Raw genomic sequence first — 21,074 nt, 5'->3', positions numbered from 1 at the left:
CTCAAACTAGTTTCCTTCTAAGTGAGCTTAAGAATGTGCCATATGCAAGAAAATAAAATTTTGATTCATACCTCATTCTATATATAAAAATTAACTCGAAATAGGTTACATACCTAAATATAAGAGCTAAAACTATAAAATAAGAAAACATAGAAGAAAATTTTTGTGACCTTGGGTTAGGCAAAGATTTCTCAGATATGACCAAAAAGTACAAACCATAAAAGAAAAACTGATAAATTGAAATTGACAAAAAATAAAAATGTCTGTTCTTCAAAAAAACACTGTTAAGAAAAGGAAAGGACAAGCCACACATTGAGAGAATATATTTTCAAATCATGTATCTGATAAAGAATTTGTATCCAAGTGTTACACAGCTCTTTTAAAATTTGCCTAGCCCGTTTTCCGGTTCTCACTGGAAGACACCCCCCCCCCCCACACACACACACAAAAAAGAACCTAAAAACTAAAAGAATTTTTTTAAAGAATTTGTATCCAGAATATATAAAGAACTCTCAAAATTCAATAAGACAACCAAATTTTTTAAAATGGAGCAAAAGATTTGAACAGACACTTAACTAAATATATGCAGATAACAAGTACACCAGAAGATGCTCAGCATCATTAATCATTAGGAAAATGCAAACTAACCACAATGAAATACCACTCCCAACTTATTACAATGTGTAAAATTGAGAAGACTAACCACATCAAGCATTAGTGAGTATGTAGGGCAGCTGGAACTTTCATATATACTGCTGGTGGAAATGTAAAATGGTACAAGTACTTTGAAATACAGTTTGGCAATGTTTTAGAAAAAAATAAATATATATGTAGTATATGATGCAACCATTCTACTCCTAGTATTTATCCAAGAGAAATGAATGCATATGTCCATACAAAAAGTTGTACACAAATGTCCACAGTAGTTTAATTCCCAACAGCCAAAAAATGGAAACAATCCAAAGTCCTTCCACAAGTGAATGGATAAACTAATTGTGGTATATAGAAAACTACTCAGCAATAAAAATAAACTAATAATACATGCAACAACATGGATGGAACTCAAAATAATTATGCTGAAAGAAGCTAGACAAAAGGTATAAATTATATGATGCAATTTGAATAAAATTCTACCTTAAAAAATTTTTTTAAAGATTAGTGGTTTCCTGGGAATTGGGGGGGCAGAGGCACAGGAGGAGGTGATAAAGGGCAAGAATGGTTTCATAACCATATACATAGTCAAAACGTATTAAATTGTACACTTTAAACACATGTAGTTTATTTTATGTCAATTATACCTCAACAAAGCTGTTTTAAAAACAGAGACAGAATATCAGGCAGAGAAAGGAGGGACATGTACAAAAACAGGAAGGGAGCATTATGCAAACCTACTGAGGCTATGTAAGGAAGATAAGGGGAATGGGCCAAGATAAGGCAAAAGACACAGATTTTCTCATGTATTTCCCAGTTCAACATGATAGATGTTTAGCTTATTCTAAGCATTGAAAACCCCAATCCTTTGTAATCCTTTCCTTCCTATCCAATAAATTATTTAAAAGGCAGAAAAAAAGGTTAATTCAAACTGACAGTCTGTAATCATCAGAAACATAACTTTTATTCAAGACAAAGCTCAGAGAAAAAAGGATTTAAATTTTCTTGTTTACACAAATAATACTACATGTAGATTTAAAGGATATATACCTAAGAAATTCTACCTGACAGGATTCCAGTTTTAAAAACCTAGAGATAACATTAAGACTCCTAAAACTTTTTCAATCTGAAGAAACAAAAATGGCAATTTTAAAAGTATAAAACCTTCTCTAAAGTAGAGATTTTTGTGTTCAACTCCTAAAGGGACCAAACATGAAAATGGATTCTTTCTCTATATTTTAGTATATCTCATATGTAGTATCAAATATAGGAAATATGCTCAGCAAACTCACCATTTGTACAACAGATTCCCTTAATCGTGTTTCTTCTTCAGTCATGAGAGTCAATTCTTTGCAAACCATGGCAGCCAGCCCCACATCCAAGCATTCTGGATCTGCTGCCATCTTGAAAATGAGTTCCTCATGTGAAAAGACACAATGGCGCCTCAGCCGTCGGTAATGATTTACACACTGACGTCCAATGGGCAACTGAAAACAAGAGATTTCCAAATTAAATTACTTGCTTGTAACATTTCAGAACAGAACCATTATTTACCCTCCAGATCCTGCCTCTTATCATAAAGAAGACAGAATAATAAATCCCATTTGAATGTAAGAGGCAACTATGAATATTAACCCTTTATGACCCAATCAGAATTATAAATTTCTTCCCACAGAAAATTTCCCTAATTTGAAAGGTTAAGCTTCTGGCCTAAACTGCTGATTTTTTATATATTACATGAAGAAGCAGGAGTTCCTTGGCACATAAATAAGGCAGCAAACTCCTTTAGATCAGTGGGTTTTTTGTTGTTGTTTTTTATATAGACAGGGTCTCGCTCTGTCACCCAGGCTGGAGGGCAGTTGCATGAACACAGCTCACTTGCAGCCTTGAACTTCTAGGCTCAGGTGATCCTCCTGCCTCAGCATCCTGGGTAGCTGGGACTACTGGCACACCATGCCTAGCTAATTTTTTTTTTTTTTAAAGAGACAGGGTCTCACTATGTTGCTTAGGCTGGTCTCAAACTCCCAGCCTAAAGCGATCCTCTCTCCTCCCAAAGTGCTGGGAGCTAATTTTTTTTTATTTTTTATCTCACTATGTTGCCCAGGCTGGTTTCCAACTCCTGGCCTCAAGCCACCCTCCCACCTCAGGCTCCCAGAGTGCTGAGATTACAGGAATAAGCCACAGCACCCAGCCTTGGATCAGTTTAACGTGAGGCTGCCCTTATAAGAAAAAGAAAATTATAAAAATAAAAAAAATTTTTAAACTTCAGGCCATAAAGGATTAAGTAGAAGTATTCGACATTCAAATTTCCATAAAACAAAAAGAGCAGGTGTTATCTGAAGAAAAACAAGAAAGAAAAGAAAAACAAGGAAAAAATACTACTTAAGCAAGCCACTTTGCCTGACTTTTTATTTTTTTACAGGAACCAAAGCACAAGATAACTCAGATTTTAGCATCTGGAAATTCTTTTCAAAACAACGAGTCTGGGCCTGGGCCAGGCGTGGTGGCTCACGCCTGTAATCCTAGCACTCTGGGAGGCCGAGGCGGGTGGATCGCTCGAGGTCAGGAGTTCGCGACCAGCCTCAGCAAGAGTGAGACCCCCGTCTCTACTAAAAATAGAAATAAATTATCTGGACAACTAAAAATATATATACAAAAAATTAGCCGGGCATGGTAGCGCATGTCTGTAGTCCCAGCTACTCGGGAGGCTGAGGCAGTAGGATCGCTTAAGCCCAGGAGTTTGAGGTTGCTGTGAGCTAGGCTGACGCCACGGCACTCACTCTAGCCCGGGCAACAGAGTGAGACTCTGTCTCAAAAAAAAAAAAAAAACAACGAGCCTGGCAGAAAAAGAACTCAAAGAAGTGAAATCCTGAAATTATATACTTTATTTTCTCTAACAATGAAATAAGTAAATAACTAAATGATCATTTTTCATAAAGCAACAGATACTGTCTTTAAGATAAATTCTGAATATTTCTATAACCATCAAGCTGTAAGCCAACTTATTACACACACTTGCAACACACACACTCCAACTTCAACTTCTTTCCTGTGATCAGGCAGAAAAACTTGGGTGACTAAAAGGAGTTTTGTTTCAATAAGAAAACTGTAATATAAAAGAGAAAAAAATTTTAAATAGACCTTTAAGAACCTTTTAGAATTCACCTACATTTTGAGAAAGGCAGAAAGGAATTAAAGGACTCGCGGAGAAAATGAGGCTATCTCTGAATGAAGCAGTGTTTCCATATTCTTCAAAGAAACAAATTTTCCCACAGAAATATATATATTGAATTTATTAGCAATAACTGTCTATTAACAACTCTTTCAGGCCAGGCGCGGTGGCTCACGCCTGTAATCCTAGCACTCTGGGAGGCCGAGGCGGGTGGATCACTCGAGGTCAGGAGTTCGAGACCAGCCTGAGCAAGAGCGAGACCCCCGTCTCTACTAAAAATAGAAAGAAATTATCTGGCCAACCAAAATATATATATAGAAAAAATTAGCTGGGCATGGTGGCGCATGCCTGTAGTCCCAGCTACTCGGGAGGCTGATTGCTTAAGCCCAGGAGTTTGAGGTTGCTGTGAGTTAGGCTGACACCACGGCACTCACTGTAGCCCAGGCAACAAAGCGAGACCCTGTCTCAAAAAAAAAAAAAAAAAAAACTCTTTCATATATTAATTCTTAAATATGTATTCTTTAAACATTTCTCACATAGCCTCCAATAGAAAGTAGAAAAAAATCAAACTGTGAGATTTGCATTATTACAATATGTAAGGAAGTCACATAAAACTTATCTATTATCTATCTATTATCTATCTTATCACATAAAACTTACGATTATCTATTGTGGCATATAAAAATTAGTCCCATTACTTTATTCTAGAAATAAAGCAGCTATAATTTTGAATTCATATAACACTCTTCTTCTAAAGAATGAAAAGGGCTTTCACACATATCATCTAATTTGTGTGTGGTTATTAAGTGTATTTATTAGCATTTTCAAATGCCAGGTAAAAAACTTAGGCCCAGTGAAATTTAAAAAGCTATACATGCTCATACAATAGTAAGCATGCTAAAGGTAGAAATCGTCTGTAATTTATATCTGAATCATCCTGTTTCCTATCCTACACCTAGCCAATTACCATGAAAATCATGAACTCAATAAATGTTACTTGAAATTTTAAAAACAGAGTTTAAAGCCAAGGCAAAACCCTAAGCTTAATCTTCTTCTCGCTAAATTACACTGCTTCCAAAGAAGGAAGCAGTTTAAAATTATTGGATAAAATAAGACTATTCATTCTATCATTTTATTTATTATCCAGGAAACAAAAATAATCTTTATATGTTTAACCACAGAATTTAATAAATTAAGATGCCCACAGTAAAACTTAAGATCCAATATTACTAAAGGATTTCCCCCAAAATGTTGACAGGCAACAAAAACAGCATCACCAAAAGAAAAATAGTGTGTATTATAAATATAGTGTACAGTCTTTTCCCAACCAACATAACCATAACTAATTACTTTTTCGTATCTACCTTAAACAAAAGCAAAATAGCAATCACTCGGCATTATCACTTAAACAAAAGTATAGCACCACACAAATATCAATATTATACTCTTTTTAAAAACTTTTTTGAAAAGGAATATAGAAAACATAAAGCAGAAGGAAGAATAAACTCATCTAATTGTTTATATCAGAAAAATTATAATTTTTTAAAAAAAATCACAGAGCTAGATATTTGAAGATATGGCAGAATATTTCAAATTATCTCTATAAACCCAATCATCTTTATGAGATCCCAAAATGCTCACAGAAAGCAAAGATTAGAGGAACCATTATTCCCTCAGAAAAGGAGGATTCAGAAAGTATCAACTGATATGTGAAGTTCAGAGTAAGGAAAATAATAAATAGATGGGATGAGAAGTAAAGAACTATAAAATCTTCCAAATAAAAAATGCAATGGAAACTCCACTTAACTTTCTAAACTACAACACCCACTGCAGTCTCCACAGAAATATTCATGAACCCTACCCTCAGCCCAGCTAAGTAAATATGGCAACTAAGCTGCATTTTATAGGAGTGTTGGTAGACATACTACAGCTACTTGCTATAGAACAGACCCAGTCAGCAGTACAGAAGTTCACAGCTTCAGCAAAGTTGTAGCCCTGGTTAAATCCAGAATGATAGGCACGAGGAAACGTCACAACAAACTCGCCAGCACACTGATTGGTCCTGTACACCTAAATGCAAATTGGGAACAGGGATACAAAAAAAAAAAAAAAAAACAAAATAAAAACAATAAAAACAGGGAGACAGATTTTATCAGTTTCAGAAACGTTTTCTAACTTAAAAACAATAAAACATTAACTTACACATATCAGAAGATAATACCAGGGTTTAAGAGGTAGCTAGAATCGAATCCTACCTTCTTAAAATAGTCACTGATAATAAATTATAATACATGACAAGAATTAGCAGCCAAAAGAAATTCTCAAAGACAAAATATTACTCTCACTGAGCTATTAGTTTACTAACTTGATAATATTTTTTCAACTAAGAGAATTTTTTTTATTCCTGGGTTGTAAACAGTGGTAAAGAATAAGAACTTTCTACTACCTTTGGATAATTTTCTGGAAACCAGCTAAACTTATTAGCTCACACATAACACGAGATGTCCCCAAAATCAGTTTTCCTGAATCACTTTGTTTTATGATGACACTGTTTCTACTGAAAAGTCTCAGACTTCAGTATAAATTCACTCTTTAAAGACAAAGTAACACCATGAATGCTAATCTACTTTCTCATTAAGGTTATGATAAATATTTGATTATATGTGGCAAACATTAAATTTATACTTTATCAAGTGTAGTAGCTTAAATTTGAGAATCATTTTAAAAACTAAATTGAAAAGTAGAAAAGGTATTTGCGGTATATTTTTACTTCATTATCTCATGTATTAAAAGCTGAAATCTTTACATGAAAAAATAGGACAAACATGAGTTACCAGAGCTACCACTTAAAATACCCATACTTTGGTTAAATAGGGATAATAAAGAATATGAGATTTTTGTTCAAACCAGGATATAATGTTTACTGAAAACAGAAGGTTATTTGAATAGGTAGCTATAAATAAAGTATGATTCATACCTTAAAACACTACTACTTAATCAGATAAAAGTTGTTCCCTTTAGTGTATGAATTGTAATTTGGCTAGATAACAAGAACCTTCACTTCCAATTACAACAAAGCATTTGTTATCATACTATCTAATCAAAAGCTAAAATAACTTTAAATTAAAATTACTAGAGGGAGACATAAAAAGACTCACAGGCACACCATGCTCCATTAGCACATTGGGGTTCATGATGGTGACTAACTGATGTAGAAGATCAGGCTGGGATTCAAATAACTCAGGGGCCAGCTCCCTCATCACCTCCTCCAGTTGTTCTGCAGCATGAGATGGCACACCATACCATGTCTTTGGCTCTCCCCTAGCAAAAGAAATAACTGTTTAACTAGATAACACACGGTACCAATGAGGCCAGGATCTCTGATTCAAACCCGCTAAACTATAATTAACTTTGTCTTATCCTATGGCCACAGATTATATGTCCTGAATCCTGGCAACCATCTCATAAACCTGTGCTCTTGTTCGTAATAGGAGGTAAGGCAAGAATATATGGAAGGATAGATACATACTTATCACTACTATCAGAAAAGCAACTCAGAACACACGAACTCTTTAAGGTGGATTGGTAATAGTATCTTCAAACAGGAAAGACACTATATGAAAAGTAAGCACTGTTCCAAAGGGTACTGACACACTACTTTGATTCACAGGTCCAGTGGATACTCCAATTATCCCCACAATGATCAAAGTCAGTCAAGGCTCTCTAGCATACCTCTAAATAACTTCATTGAGTTCAATCTTACTATCCAAGGAAATATGCCAAGGCTAGAAATTATTGAAGCTTCAAATATAGTTCTATCTATAAACCTTAAGGATCAAAAACTTGGCATCATTAATCTACTAGTCTTTAGAAAACTAGAGTTCATTTAGAAAATTAAGTTGTACTACAATGAATTGGATTTAATTAGTCAAGCTATTTACAAGCAGTTGTATTTCTTAATCCTCATGCAGTTCCCAAGACTACAGAGCAGTGCTGTCCCCAACAGAACTTAACTGCAATGATTAAAAATGCGCTGTATTGGCCGGGTGCGGTGGCTCACGCCTGTAATCCTAGCACTCTGGGAGGCCAAGGCTTGAGCTCAGGAGTTTGAGACCCCCATCTCTACTAAAAATAGAAAAAAAATTAGCTGGGCAACTAAAAATAGAAAACATTAGCTGGGTGTGGTGGTATGCACCTGTAGTCCCAGCTACTCAGGAGGCTGAGGCAGGAGGATCCCCTGAGCCCAGGAGTTTGAGGTTGCCGTGAGCTAGGCTGACACCATGGCCCTCTAGCTCGGGCAACTAAGTGAGACTCTGTCTCAAAAAAAAAAAAAAAAAGTTCTGTATCTGTGCTGGCCAATACAGTGACTCCTAATCACATATGACTACAGAGCACTTGAAATATGTCTAGTGCAACTGAGGAAGTACATATTTAATTTTACTTACTCTTAACTACTTTGAATTTAAATAGCCACAGGTGACTAGCAGCTACCACATCACACAGCATAGCAATGAAGCAGAGCAAGAAAACCACTAGAGTTTTCTACTGCGTACTGTGATCTCAGTAGTATCTTGTAACTGCAGAGAAAAATCTTACCTAGTTAAGATATCATAATACTGGGTAAGGAACTAGTTAAATAAAAGCTGTGGGTGAGATACAAAAAAATTCAGCAAAAGAATTTAATGACTACACATGTAACTTTTAGGCATTTTTAGGGAAGATCTTATTGAAAAGTTAAAATCATTTGAAAATTTCAAATACTGAAAGTTAGCCAGATCTAAATTATATACACTTTAAACATTCTTTCATATCAAAAGATATTCAGTAGTTCTCCCCTTAACCAATGTTTCAATATCAACAATTTCAGTTACCCACAGTCAACCGTAGTCTAAAAATAGGTGAGTACAGTATAGGAAGATATTCTGAGAGAATGCATTTAAATAACTTTGATTAAAATACATTGTGATAACTGTTCTATTTTATTATTAGTTATTATTGTTAATATTTTACTCTGCCTAATTCATAAATTAAACTTCATCATAGGTATATATGTGCAGGAAAAATTATTTTATATATGTGTGTGTGTGTATATACACACACACACACATATATGGTTCGGTTTTTTTGTTGTTGTTGTTGTTTTTTTGAAACAGGGTCTCACTCTGTTTTCTGGGCTAGAGTGCCATGGCATCAGCCTAGCTCACAGCAACCTCAAGCTCCTGGGCTCAAAGGATCCTGCTGCCTCAGCCTCCCGAGTAGTTGGCACTATAGGCGCATATCACCATGCCCAGCTAATTTTTTCTATTTTTAGTAGAGACGGGGTCTCGCCTTTGCTCAGGCTGGTCCTGAACTCCTGACCTCAAACGATTCTCCCTCCTTGGCCTCCCAGAGTGCTAGGATTAAAAGCATGAGCCACCATGCCCAGCCATGGTTCAGTATCATCTACAGTTTTAGGCATCCACTGGGGATCCTGAAATTTATTCTCTGTGGATAAGGGCGGACAACCATACCAAAATAACTTTCATGTATACTACACAAGCATCATTTGACCCAAAACTCTAAGCTCTGCTACTTGTACCTATTTTAAAAGAGAAAGTGTCCTAAGAAGCCTCCCCTCTTCTCTTCCCAATATATTATTCTACTTTTGAGTAGGAAATGCTTTCAGAAAGTCAGTTCTCCCTAACATACCACCTAATATTATCACATCTTTAAAAAGGTCACTAAGTATGTGTGCTGTATTGAAGACTGCGCATACCAGTGCAAGTAGTTGATGGAATAACTCCAGTGATCTTCAATGTGCCAACAAAAAGAAGAGAAGCACATTCCCACATAGAGCCATGGTACCTTCATACCAGAGATGTCCACATTAATATGTGCAAGGACAGACTGCTCCAGGACAGGCATGTTATTCAAATTCCAACCAGAAAGTGCATATTCCTATAAAAGAAAAAAAGAAACTGTAAATGAAAGATCAGAAATGACAGGTGCTCAACAGCAATGTCAAGGGAATCTTCCAAAAAAGGTAAAAATTTTATAATATTTACAATAAGCTAGTCCATATAATCTGTGCTCTTTGTTCTCCAATACATGTAACTCACATAACTAAATATTTAATCCTATCTCCTGTGTAGTGTCTATATAGATTTCCCTTTATTTCAGACGCCTCTGGTTTACTCCAGAGCACATGAACAAAGCTGCTTATTACTGCCCAGCCTACCAGTAAAACAGTGACATCCATTTTAACAGGTGACTATTTTATTTCTACTCTATCCTCAGAAGCATAATTTCCAAAAATGTTTATTACTTTATTTATAGCATGGTGCTAAACACTGTGAAGACAAAACATAATAAGATACATAATCCTGAATTTGTGACAACAATGTAGACTGATGAACAGAAAGTCACTACCACCACTCCTACCTACAAACATATCTAGAAATACTGCATAAATTATAACAATAACAAAAAACCTTCATAGCTCAACTCAAAAGAAAAAGGAATTTCCAGTTTCCAGAAACAGAGAGGAGGCAAAACCAGAATGAAAAAGGAAACTGCTGTCAGAGTTATCACAGGGGTTTGTAACTGGATATAGACACTGGAATCTAAGTTTCAAACACCATCCCTGAAGCCACATAAGACAGTGACTTGAAGTGCTTCTCATCTTTATGGAGAGCAGTTCTAAAAGTGGAGTCCAGAGGATCCATGATGTCGAACTATTTTCATAATTATAAGACGTTATTTGCCTCTTTCACTAATATTCTTGCAAGACTGTAGTGAGTTTTCCAGAAGAAACATGCCATGTGATATCATAACAGACTGAATGCAGAAGCAGAAATGAGAATCCAACTATCTTCTATTAGAAGGTTGATAACTGAACCTGGATGGCAGGTACTGAGGCAGAGGGGGAGGTTCATTACTGTGTTACTTTTAAATGTTTAGAAGTTTCTATAATAAAAGGTTTAAAAAAAAAAACTCTCAAAGTGAGAGGGTTAAACAGCCAGTTATAAAGCTGAAGAGAGAATTTGCGAACCAGAAGAGAGATGTGAAGAAATTATCCACAATGTACCACGGGAACAGAGAAAATATAACAGTATAATTAAGAGTCATGGAGAATAGAATAAAGTCCAGCATAGGGCTAACTAGGAATTCCAATAAGAAATAACAAAGACATACTATTCCTACACCCATAGGCTAAAAAAAGAAAAGGATTTAAATAGATATTACATCTATGCTACCTAAAGTGACCTACAGATTCAATGCAATCCCTATTAAAATACCAACATCATTTTTCACAGATATAGAAAAAATAAGGGCCGGGCGCGGTGGCTCACGCCTGCAATCCTAGCACTCTGGGAGGCTGAGGCAGGAGGATCGTTTGCACTCAGGAGTTCGAGACCAGCCTGAGCAAGAGCGAGACCCTGTCTCTACTAAAAACAGAAAGAAATTATATGGACGGCTAAAAATATATAGAGAAAAATTAGCTGGGCATGGTGGCACATGCCTGTAGTCCCAGCTACTTGGGAGGCTGAGGCAGGAGGATCGCTTGAACCCAGGAGTCTGAGGTTGCTGTGAGCTAGGCTGACGCCACAGTACCCTAGCCCAGACAACAGAGTGAGACTCTGTCTCAAAAAAAAAAAAAAAAAAAAAAAAACATTTGTATCCCCGTAATATGCTAAAGTAAAAAAAAATTTAAAAATAAACAAACAAACAAACCAACAAACAGATATTACTCAGCTGCTTTCCTTCTCCCACAATCCCTCGTGCTCCTCCTTTCCAACCTGGGCCTGGCAGAATGGCTCCCCCAAAGAAGGGTGGCGAGAAGAAGGGCTGTTCTGCCATCAACGAGGTGGTCACCCAAGAATACAACGTTCACAAGAGCATCCACGGAGTGGGCTTCAAGAAGCGTACCCCTCAGGAACTCAAAGAGATACAGAAATTTGCCATGAAGGAAATGGGAACTCCAGATGTGCGCACTGACACCAGGCTTAACAAAGCTATCTGGGCCAAAGGAATAAGGAATGTCCCATACCATAATCTGTGTGCCGTTGTCCAGAAAACGTAATGAGGATGAAGATTCACCAAATAAGCTCTATACTTTGGTTACATATGTACCTGTTACCACTTTCAAAAATCTACAATGTGGATGAGAACTAACTGCTGAGTGTCAGATACATCAAATACAATTATAAAACCCAAAAAACAGGTATCACACAATATGTTTTTTGGCTGGTTGGTCAGCTGGTTGGCTGAAAAAATAATGGATCTAATTGAAGAGACAAGGTTTACACACAAAGCAAGTTACAACCAAAGGCAATTCCAAATACAAAAAAAAAAAAAAGAATAAATTTGTAACAGTAATCATCATGGGTTTGAATTATTAAGAAAACTTCATGGAAAAGGAAGAACCTGTGTTGAGCTTTACAGAAGAGGTAAGATTGTAATACACATTCCAGGAGGGAGAGCTACAGGAATGTAAAAGGCAAATTACAAAGAGACAATATACTAGTCTGGCTGGTGTAGGGACAAGAGTAGAACAATAATACTCAGAAATATAGGAAGTAAGACTAGAAAAGAAGTTCGGATCTACAATCTTAAGTTTTAGACTAAGAAGCTTAGATTTTATCCTATAGTCAAAAAAGAAATAAAAGCCTCTGAAAAATGAAACAGTATGATGAACAGACTCTTTAAATATTTTTAAACGCCCAGGCTGTACAATGTGGTTTATGTTAAACACTTGCTTTCCTTCTCCAAGTCTGAATTTTGGTACGTGTCTGGCAAAGGGTGCTCCTGTCACCAGCTTCCAATAAAAACCTTGGGCACTGAGCTTCCCTGGCAGGCAACATTTCACACATGCTGCCATAATTTGATACTGGAGTAATTAAGTACATCCTGTGAGACCCTCCCTGAGAGAAGACTCTTAGAAGCCTGTGCCTGGTTTCCTATGGACTTTGCCCATGCATTTTGCCCTGTGCTGATCTTGGTCTGTATCATCTCACTGTAATAAGTCATAGCCATGAGACCTCCTAGCAAATCACTGAATGTGGGGATGGTCTTAAACCTTGGAGACTCCCAATACAAAGAGTCATTATGTAAGATCACAATAATGATCCCAACGCATGATAAGGACCTAGACAAGGATGGTGGTAGTGGGAATGGAAAAGGGCCAATCCTACAGAAAATAGAAAGCAATGAAAAATGAACTAACAGGATTTAGTCAATGCTTAAGATGGAGTAAGGAGGATGAGAAGAAAAAATGTTTCAACTCCTATACTTATATTCATTCCCCAGAAACCCTGTTTGTAGAGCACACTATATTCATTAAGACACAACTTTGTAAGTACTTTTCCATTTAACTGTGATACCAGAGAGGCATGCTATCAGATATCAAGAGGCTAACTCATACTACAGAAGCTCAACAGAAATGTGCAATTCCTGGTGAAAACCTGGTAGTTACCTGCTATTTTAATACAGTAATTTTTAGAACAGACTAACAAATTTATATAAAATATAAAAAGTCTGAAGGTTTTAGGTACATTGTCTAATTAGTACCCAAAATCCTTTTGTGATAAATAGGTTCTCTGATACTATCTTACAACAAAAACAGAATCCTAAGTAAAACATTACTGCTTAGAAAAAAATAGCAAATCTGTGACCCAGTCTAAAAAAAAAGGCTTTATCGCCTGTCTCTTAATATTACAGTTGACATCATTAAAGCTCAAAAATCAATATTTCAATCTATTTAAAATTACAAAGAGAAAAGTTTTTAACTTAGGACAGTTAGCAAAATATTTCTAACCAGTTAATCCAAAACTAATTACTTAACTCAAAGAATTACAGTTGGAAGAATAAAAGCCACAGTAGGCCAGCTTTTTGACCCTCTCTCTGCTATAGGAAAAATAATAAAGACAGGCTGTCTCCAACATGCTCCTACCACACTCCATCACCCGATCCTCACCTTCTGAAATTCAGGACCTTGTCTAGTCCCTTCCCATACTGAACAGGGCTGACCTACGTAACCAGTAATACACTGCAGATATTAAGAAATCTGATTTTTGAAGTTAGATTATATAAGATATTGTGACTCTATCTAGGTCTCAAGCAGACCAATGGGGAGGCCCACATGGCTAGAATCTGAGGCCTCCAGCCAACATCCATATGAGTGAGCCATTTTAAAAGCAGATCTGGCCAGGCGCGGTGGCTCACGCCTGTAATCCTAGCACTCTGGGAGGCCGAGGCGGGTGGATCGCTCGAGGTCAGGAGTTTGAGACCAGCCTGAGCAAGAGTAAGACCCTGTCTCTACTAAAAATAGAAAGAAATTATCTGACCAACTAAAATATATATATAGAAAAAATTAGCCGGGCATGGTGGCGCATGCCTGTAGTCCCAGCTACTCGGGAGGCTGAGGCAGGAGGATCGCTTAAGCCCAGGAGTTTGAGGTTGCTAGGAGCTAGGCTGACGCCACGGCACTCATTCTAGCCCGGGCAACACAGCGAGACTCTGTCTCAAAAAAAAATAAAAAAAGCAGATCCACTAGCCCCAGTCAAGCCTTGAAAGCCTTGAGGACTGCAGCCCCAAACGTTATTTTTCTTTTTTTAAAGAGGCTGTGTCATGCTCTGTCACCCAAGCTAGAGTGCAGTGGAGCATGATCATAGTTCACTGTAGCTTTGACCTCCTCTGGCTCAAGCAATCCTCCCTCCTTAGCCTCCCAAGTAGCTAGGACAAACAGGCATGTGCCACCACAACTGGCTTTTTTCATAGTTTTTTAGAAACAGAGTCTCGCTATGTTGCCCAAGCTAGTTGTAAATTCTTGGCCTCAAACAATCCTCCCACCTCAGCCTCCCAAATAGCTGGGATTAATTATAGGTATAAACTACCACACCCAGCTTCCAAATGATATCTTGACAGCAACTTCATGAGAGATTTTAAGCTAGAACTATCATTAAACCACTCACAAATTCCTGACCCACAGAAACTATGAAATAATCAATGTTTGTTATTTAAGCCCCTCAGGTTAGAAGTAATGTGTTACTTGACAACAGAAAACCAATTAGATGGTCAGGAATAAAACTTGAATAGATCATCCACCCAATAATTACTGTCAAGGACAAAAAGCCACTCCTATCTTCATGTCTAACAGATGCAGTCATAATCCTGCATTTCTCCACATTGTTACATAAAGTTGAATGGGGTAAAAGCAGAAAAAAATAAATAATTTTTTTAGAATCCACACAAAATTCAAATACAGAGCACGATTAATATTTATATTTGTAATATTACTTACTTAGAGTCACTAAATAATATTTTAAACCTGTGTGACCTTATCTCTAAAAGAAGGTTAGAAAATGTAAATATCTGCTCAAGAACAATTTAAAAATTCAGAACAGAAACAAAATTCAGAAAAACGAAAGAGCTCTAAAATGAAGTCTCTCTCTGATAATGAGATCACTGCCTTCCATCTGCCAATGGGAGGGTATGAAGAAACTCAGGTTGATGCATTTCTTCACAGATACCTACATAAACCAGGCTTAAAGTTCACTGATACTGAACATGTTTGTATACATGCCAACACTCAACTGTTCTTGTAAAAACCATCCCAATATAATCTATGTTCTCTCTCCCATTGTAACCATTCTCTCTCTCTGTTGGAAAAACTTAAGTCTATTCTCTAATCAACTATACCAATAATTACATTAAATGTAAATGCCCTGAACACTCCAACCAAAAGGCAACAGTCAGACTAGCTAAAAAGACAAGATCCAATTATATGCTATGTTACAAAAGACACACTTCAGATTCCAAGACACAAACAGCTTCAAAAGAAAAGAATGGAAGAAGATATACCATGTAAATGGCAACCATAAAGAGAGCTAGAGTAGCTATACTTTTAATTAATATTCTTCTACACTACGTACCTTTTTTTCCATGTGTAACTCTTTTAATAAGAGATAAAACTTGGCCGGGCGCAGTGGCTCACACCTGTAATCCTAGCACTCTGGGAGGCCGAGGCAGGAGGATCGCTCAAGGTCAGGAGTTCGAGACCAGCCTGAGCAAGAGCGAGACCCCATCTCTACTAAAAAAAATAGAAAGAGATTATCTGGACAACTAAAAACATATAGCAAAAATTAGCCAGGCATGGAGGCGCATGCCCGTAGTCCCAGCTACTCGGGAGGCTGAGGCAGTAGGATTGTTTGAGCCCAGGAGTCTGAGGTTGCTGTGAGCTAGGCTGATGCCACGGCACTCTAGCCTGGGCAACAGAGCGAGACTTTGTCTCAAAAAAAAAAAAAAAAACAGAGATAAAACTCTTAAATTGTTGCCAATTATAGAAGGAAAGAAAAAGTGTCAAGGGAAAGAAAAAGCATCAAGGAACAAAGTAAAGAGAAAAGAAATGAATGATCACCTCAATTCAGCTTTACACAGAGGTCACCTCCTATGTGCCTACATGACAGGACTTCGTGTATATGTTACAGTTTAAATGCATACTTGAAAACCTACCTGCCCAGGTATTGAAGGAAACTTATTTCTGGACGTTTCAATAAAATGTAATCTTTTAAAAAACCTAAATCACTTTCTAGGTTTTAAAACAGAAATAACTAGGCAAAATTTTTAAAATAGTGTTAAAGTTTAAAACTAATTAAATTACCTTTAAAATGCATAGTTAAATAATTTTTAAAGGTATTTCTGAATTGTTTTTAAAACTGAAGATAATTTATAGTGTACAAATCCTACATATTTAATATTTTAAGTTAATGTGGTCCCTTAAGATAGAGAAAGGTAGTTTTCCACGCAAAGGCTAAATCAGCTCGGGGTAAGTAAAAGTATGACTAATACTATCTGCACCTCTTCTTCTGGCAGCATCTTTCTCCGACCATCCTTCACAGGAAATCCACTTCCAAAGTCTTTTGAGGAGATGTCTGCTCCATACTCCACAATAACATCTTCTTCAATGCTGCTCACCAGCCGCCAGAATTCCTTTTCTACCAGTTCTGTGGGAACCATCTACGCAGGGAAAACAAAAATAATAGATTATTAATCCACTATAACCATAACACACTATAACATAAAACACAGGTCAACTAAACACAAACCCATGATGAAATTTTTTACATCTTCTCATTTCCTAGGGCAGAAAAGACTGGGGACCTAGCTTTTTCTACTGAGCTGGAGAAAAGCTAAAGACAACCTGGATGTTCAGAAAAACACAATGGACTTATACTGCCTTTTTCTAAAAAAAAACTGCTTCCCAACTAGGAAAAACAAAGATGAACGAGCATATCAAGGATGAACAAGGAAATGTAAATAGCAAGGCTGAATTTCTGGCCAATTTTGGCAAATTTTTTTGATAGAGACTAAAGAAGCTTGAGATCCCATTGGGAAAAGCAAACCCTATTTACAAACAACTAAACAAAAGCAACACCCGCCAAATACTTCATGCTTTTCTGTAAAGGATTACTCACAAAGGACTAATAAAATAATTCAAGCATCAAAACAGATTTTACAACAGATGAGTGCAAACTGCCACACTGGAGAGTGAAACAAAAAGAAATAGATGTCAGGCCCCTAATTTTAAGATTTAGCGTTCTGTATCTTTTTCATGCTGTTTTCTACAAAATAATAAAAGTAAAAAAGGAAATCAAAAGCTTTGGACTCAGATAAATCTTTGTACCTCTCAAAACTAACCTAAAAAAGATAGTTACTCACATGGACTGGCATATTGAAATAATCAGACTTAAAATTATCTGCCATCTCTCCAAAGCTCTGAAGTGTATACTCTCGTACAGCTTGTTCAAATCCAAAGGCTTCTCGAGGTTTGTTACATTCCTGGAAAGAAAAAAAAATATCTAAGATTAACTCACTGAAAGTGAATTGAAGCTCTTCGGTACTAACTTCTTTGATCATCTCCCTAGGTAAAGCAAATCCAATCAACCCTAGAGAACAAAACAAGTATTAGCTACTTGCAACAGAGTATCAGGAAATTATGTTCTAGAACCTCAAGTGTATTTTCACAGCCTTCCAACAAGAAGGTGGTAATGAGACAGCTTTAGACTCTGGAGTTGGCATTAAGCTCTGGCAGCATGACAAGCACCTACAGGACTACTGACCTAGAATCAAACCCAGGGTTGCCTTTTTTTTTTTTAAGGCCAGTCAAGTGAAGCAGTGAGAGTGGAAAAGGAATCTCTAACTGCTTGAGATTACTTATAAACACTAAACATCACTGCACTCAGACCAGTCAATGCCTATCATTTTTAGCATACCAGTGTGTTCATGAAGGAAGGAAAGGTAGATAAAGGGATATCCACTGGATTGCTAGGTTACTTAAGAGAATAGTTTGTTCACACTATCAACCACCATGACCACTGTCTTAACACAAATATATACTTAGAGGAGAATTGCCTTCTGAATCTTTTAACCTTTGTAAATAGTAAATAAATAATAATCCAAAGACCACTGAATGCATCTAGATACACCCAGCCAACTCTATCATAACATTTTGTTAAAATAAGTAAACAGACTAGGCATTTCATGACAATGACATCATTATAATCTTTCAATAAAAAAAATTTAGTACAATCATGTCAAATTAGGACAAGCTAAAAGACACCATCAGTTTATTTACTAGCATGAAAGCTGGATGCATAAATCCCAAGCTCTACAGCTTCATGTCTGGTTGTACTTCCTTTAAAAAAATTAAAAAAGAAAAAAACACCTATAGCTTTTCTCCATTTTTATTGTTGTCCAGCAATATGAATATTCTGAGCAGAAGTCTCATTCATCTGCAGCAGTAAACAGAATTCTCTAACCAACAGTCAGAAAAAGAACCTTTGAAAGGCATTTCTCTTCAATATAGCTCATTTTAAAATCCTGGAAATTTTAAACACTGAAGAACAAAGAGTGTGGAAAAAGCTTTTGCGAACGTGTTTACATGTATGTCTATGCATGCATTATTGTTTTCAGTTATAAGAGGATCCATAAAGATTAGGCTTGTACCTCAGCAACACATTTAGGACACCTCCAGTCTCCTTTGGGCACATCAGGTAGTGGAGGAATTAGACAAAAAGTATGATAACTGTCATCACATCCATCACACAAAAGCAATTTATCTTCATTATTTCCCCGACCACAAAACATACAAACATACAGATCAACCTGTTAAAAAAAATAAAAAGTTTATTTCTATAATTAAATTAAATTTCTACCTGAAACTCCTTAATTAAAACAAAATAATGTCAACAAAGTAAACATAACTTAAATCCTGAATATCTATGTCAAATAATTGTATTTAAACAGCTTTCCCTAAATTTCCTTCCAGAGCTTCTACAGTTAACAAAAGCATATCAAGTTGTTAGAATAAAGAAAGACTACAAATCTAGGGTATTTGAAAAGCAACTTGTATTTAAAAAAATAAAAATACCATGTTGTTCCTCGATATACAAATACTCCTGGCCAGGCAAGGTGGCTCATGACTGTAATCCTAGCACTCTGCAGAGGCCAAGGCAGGAGGATTGCTTGAGCTCAGGAGTTTGAGACTTGCCTGAGCAAGGGCAAGACCCTGTCTCCAGTAATAGAAAAATTAGACAGGTGTCGTGGTGTGCACCTGTAGTCCCAGCTACTCGGGAGGCTGAGACAGGAGGATCACTTGAGCCCAGGAGTTTGAGGTTGTAGTGAGCTACGATGATGCCACTGCACTCTACCCAAGGCAACAGAGCAAGACTCTGTCTCAAAAAAACAAAACAACCCAAAACAAACAAACAAAAAAAAACTCCTTGGTAGAGAATGAATACTGAACACTTTCTGTAATACAACTCAAAAATTTATACAGATTCATATTAATTCTCTCAGTTAACCATAAGGTGTACAACTTAGGGGAAACAGTCTATGTGTAAGGGACAAAGCAAGGTTAACACTACATGCACCAAAGCTGCAACTTTATAGATTTACCATCAAGTCTTCTAACCAAATGAGCTAACGAAACCACATACCAAGATATACCAAGATAAAAAGTACAAAACTAAAATAAAAATAAATCCTTTCCCTCCTGACACATCCCAAAACACTTACAAAGTTAACAGAGAGCGTTCCTTTCCGCTGTCTCATTTGCATGTTAAATGTGTCTGACCTGTTGGTAACTTTTCGTCTTCTGGTGACCTCATCTTGAAATAGAAAGTTACATAGTAATAGTAAAAACTAATGTTGAAAGCCTACTATGGACCAGATAGTATTTAAAATTATTTAAATTACTTAAAATCTCACAACAGTATGAGGTAGATATAATATTATCTCTCATTAAAGATAAAGAACCTGAGGTATAAAGAAGTTAATACCTTGCTCAAAAATCACACAGCCAGTCAGCAGCAGATTGGGATTCTAATCTCGACAATGGAGCTCAAGGGACCTTAACCAGTAATGCTACATTTGTATGCGGTACTTACTACATACTACATGTATGTGTTACTTGCAGGTACTCTCAAATTAGTCATGGACTAATTCTTAAGATCACTGCCAGCCAATACAGTAACAACAAAAGTGAAATACTAATTCTTTAAAACATGGAATGTTTTGAGAGACATGGAACGATATTATCTGATCCTCTACAGTTCAGTCCACTATCTGAATTATATGACTTTAACTACCCATATCACAGAGCATGGTAATAATTAACATGATTTATAACTGTAGCATTTCATTAAGTTCTTATAAAATCAAAACATATCCAATCTAATCTTTGTTAAATTGAGTTTTAAAATTGACATGTTACATAGGGAAAACTGTGGAACTTGATCTTTGCATTAGCAATTCTACTCACAAAAAAGTTTCAAACATGGAAAGCTGAGAGTACTAGGCTTTCTGAAGAAAACACAGTTTATTTAAATGAAGTATCATAATTTATCAAGGGCAATTTTTAAAAACTCAAAATTATGGTTACAATTTAAAAGTTCTAAGTTCTCCCAGTAAATGTTGATACTAAACGTCAGAGAATCCTGTTTCCCTTTGAATTTAAAAGTTATAGGCTGTAGACCACTAGGTAAAAACCATTTATTTCACCATTCTCTCATAAACTAGCCTTTAGAAACTACAATAAATTTCTGTGTCATATAGTAGCCATGGAGAAGGAAAATTCTCTCTTTCAAAATCATAAAAATTCAACATAATATTGCTTTTCACACCTTAAATTTAAAATATTTGACATAGAAACCTAGGAACCATGTTGCAATTTTACAAGTCCTAAAAAATTCCTAGCACAGACTATGATTCA

General features: G+C 36.3%; 1 protein-coding gene and 2 pseudogenes across 1 annotated transcript in view; 2 read left to right on the top strand and 1 right to left on the bottom strand.

The window, feature by feature from the left end:
• KDM5A (lysine demethylase 5A) overlaps positions 1-21,074 on the bottom strand; it is an 86,616-nt gene that overhangs the window by 41,047 nt on the left and 24,495 nt on the right. The window contains exons 7-14 of the mRNA XM_045554690.1: positions 19,880-19,971; positions 18,809-18,967; positions 17,522-17,641; positions 16,661-16,819; positions 9,579-9,760; positions 6,982-7,144; positions 5,774-5,893; positions 1,944-2,138 (exon numbers count right to left, since the gene is read on the bottom strand). Of these exons, the coding sequence (XP_045410646.1) occupies positions 1,944-2,138; positions 5,774-5,893; positions 6,982-7,144; positions 9,579-9,760; positions 16,661-16,819; positions 17,522-17,641; positions 18,809-18,967; positions 19,880-19,971 (1,190 nt within the window). The remainder of the gene's footprint in view (positions 1-1,943; positions 2,139-5,773; positions 5,894-6,981; positions 7,145-9,578; positions 9,761-16,660; positions 16,820-17,521; positions 17,642-18,808; positions 18,968-19,879; positions 19,972-21,074) is intronic.
• Positions 362-427, top strand: LOC123640906 (annotated as a pseudogene).
• LOC123640250 lies at positions 11,559-11,970 on the top strand (annotated as a pseudogene).

This window comes from Lemur catta, chromosome 6, assembly GCF_020740605.2.
Source record: "Lemur catta isolate mLemCat1 chromosome 6, mLemCat1.pri, whole genome shotgun sequence".
Taxonomy (NCBI): domain Eukaryota; kingdom Metazoa; phylum Chordata; class Mammalia; order Primates; family Lemuridae; genus Lemur; species Lemur catta.
This window is presented reverse-complemented; position numbering and strand designations above follow the sequence as displayed.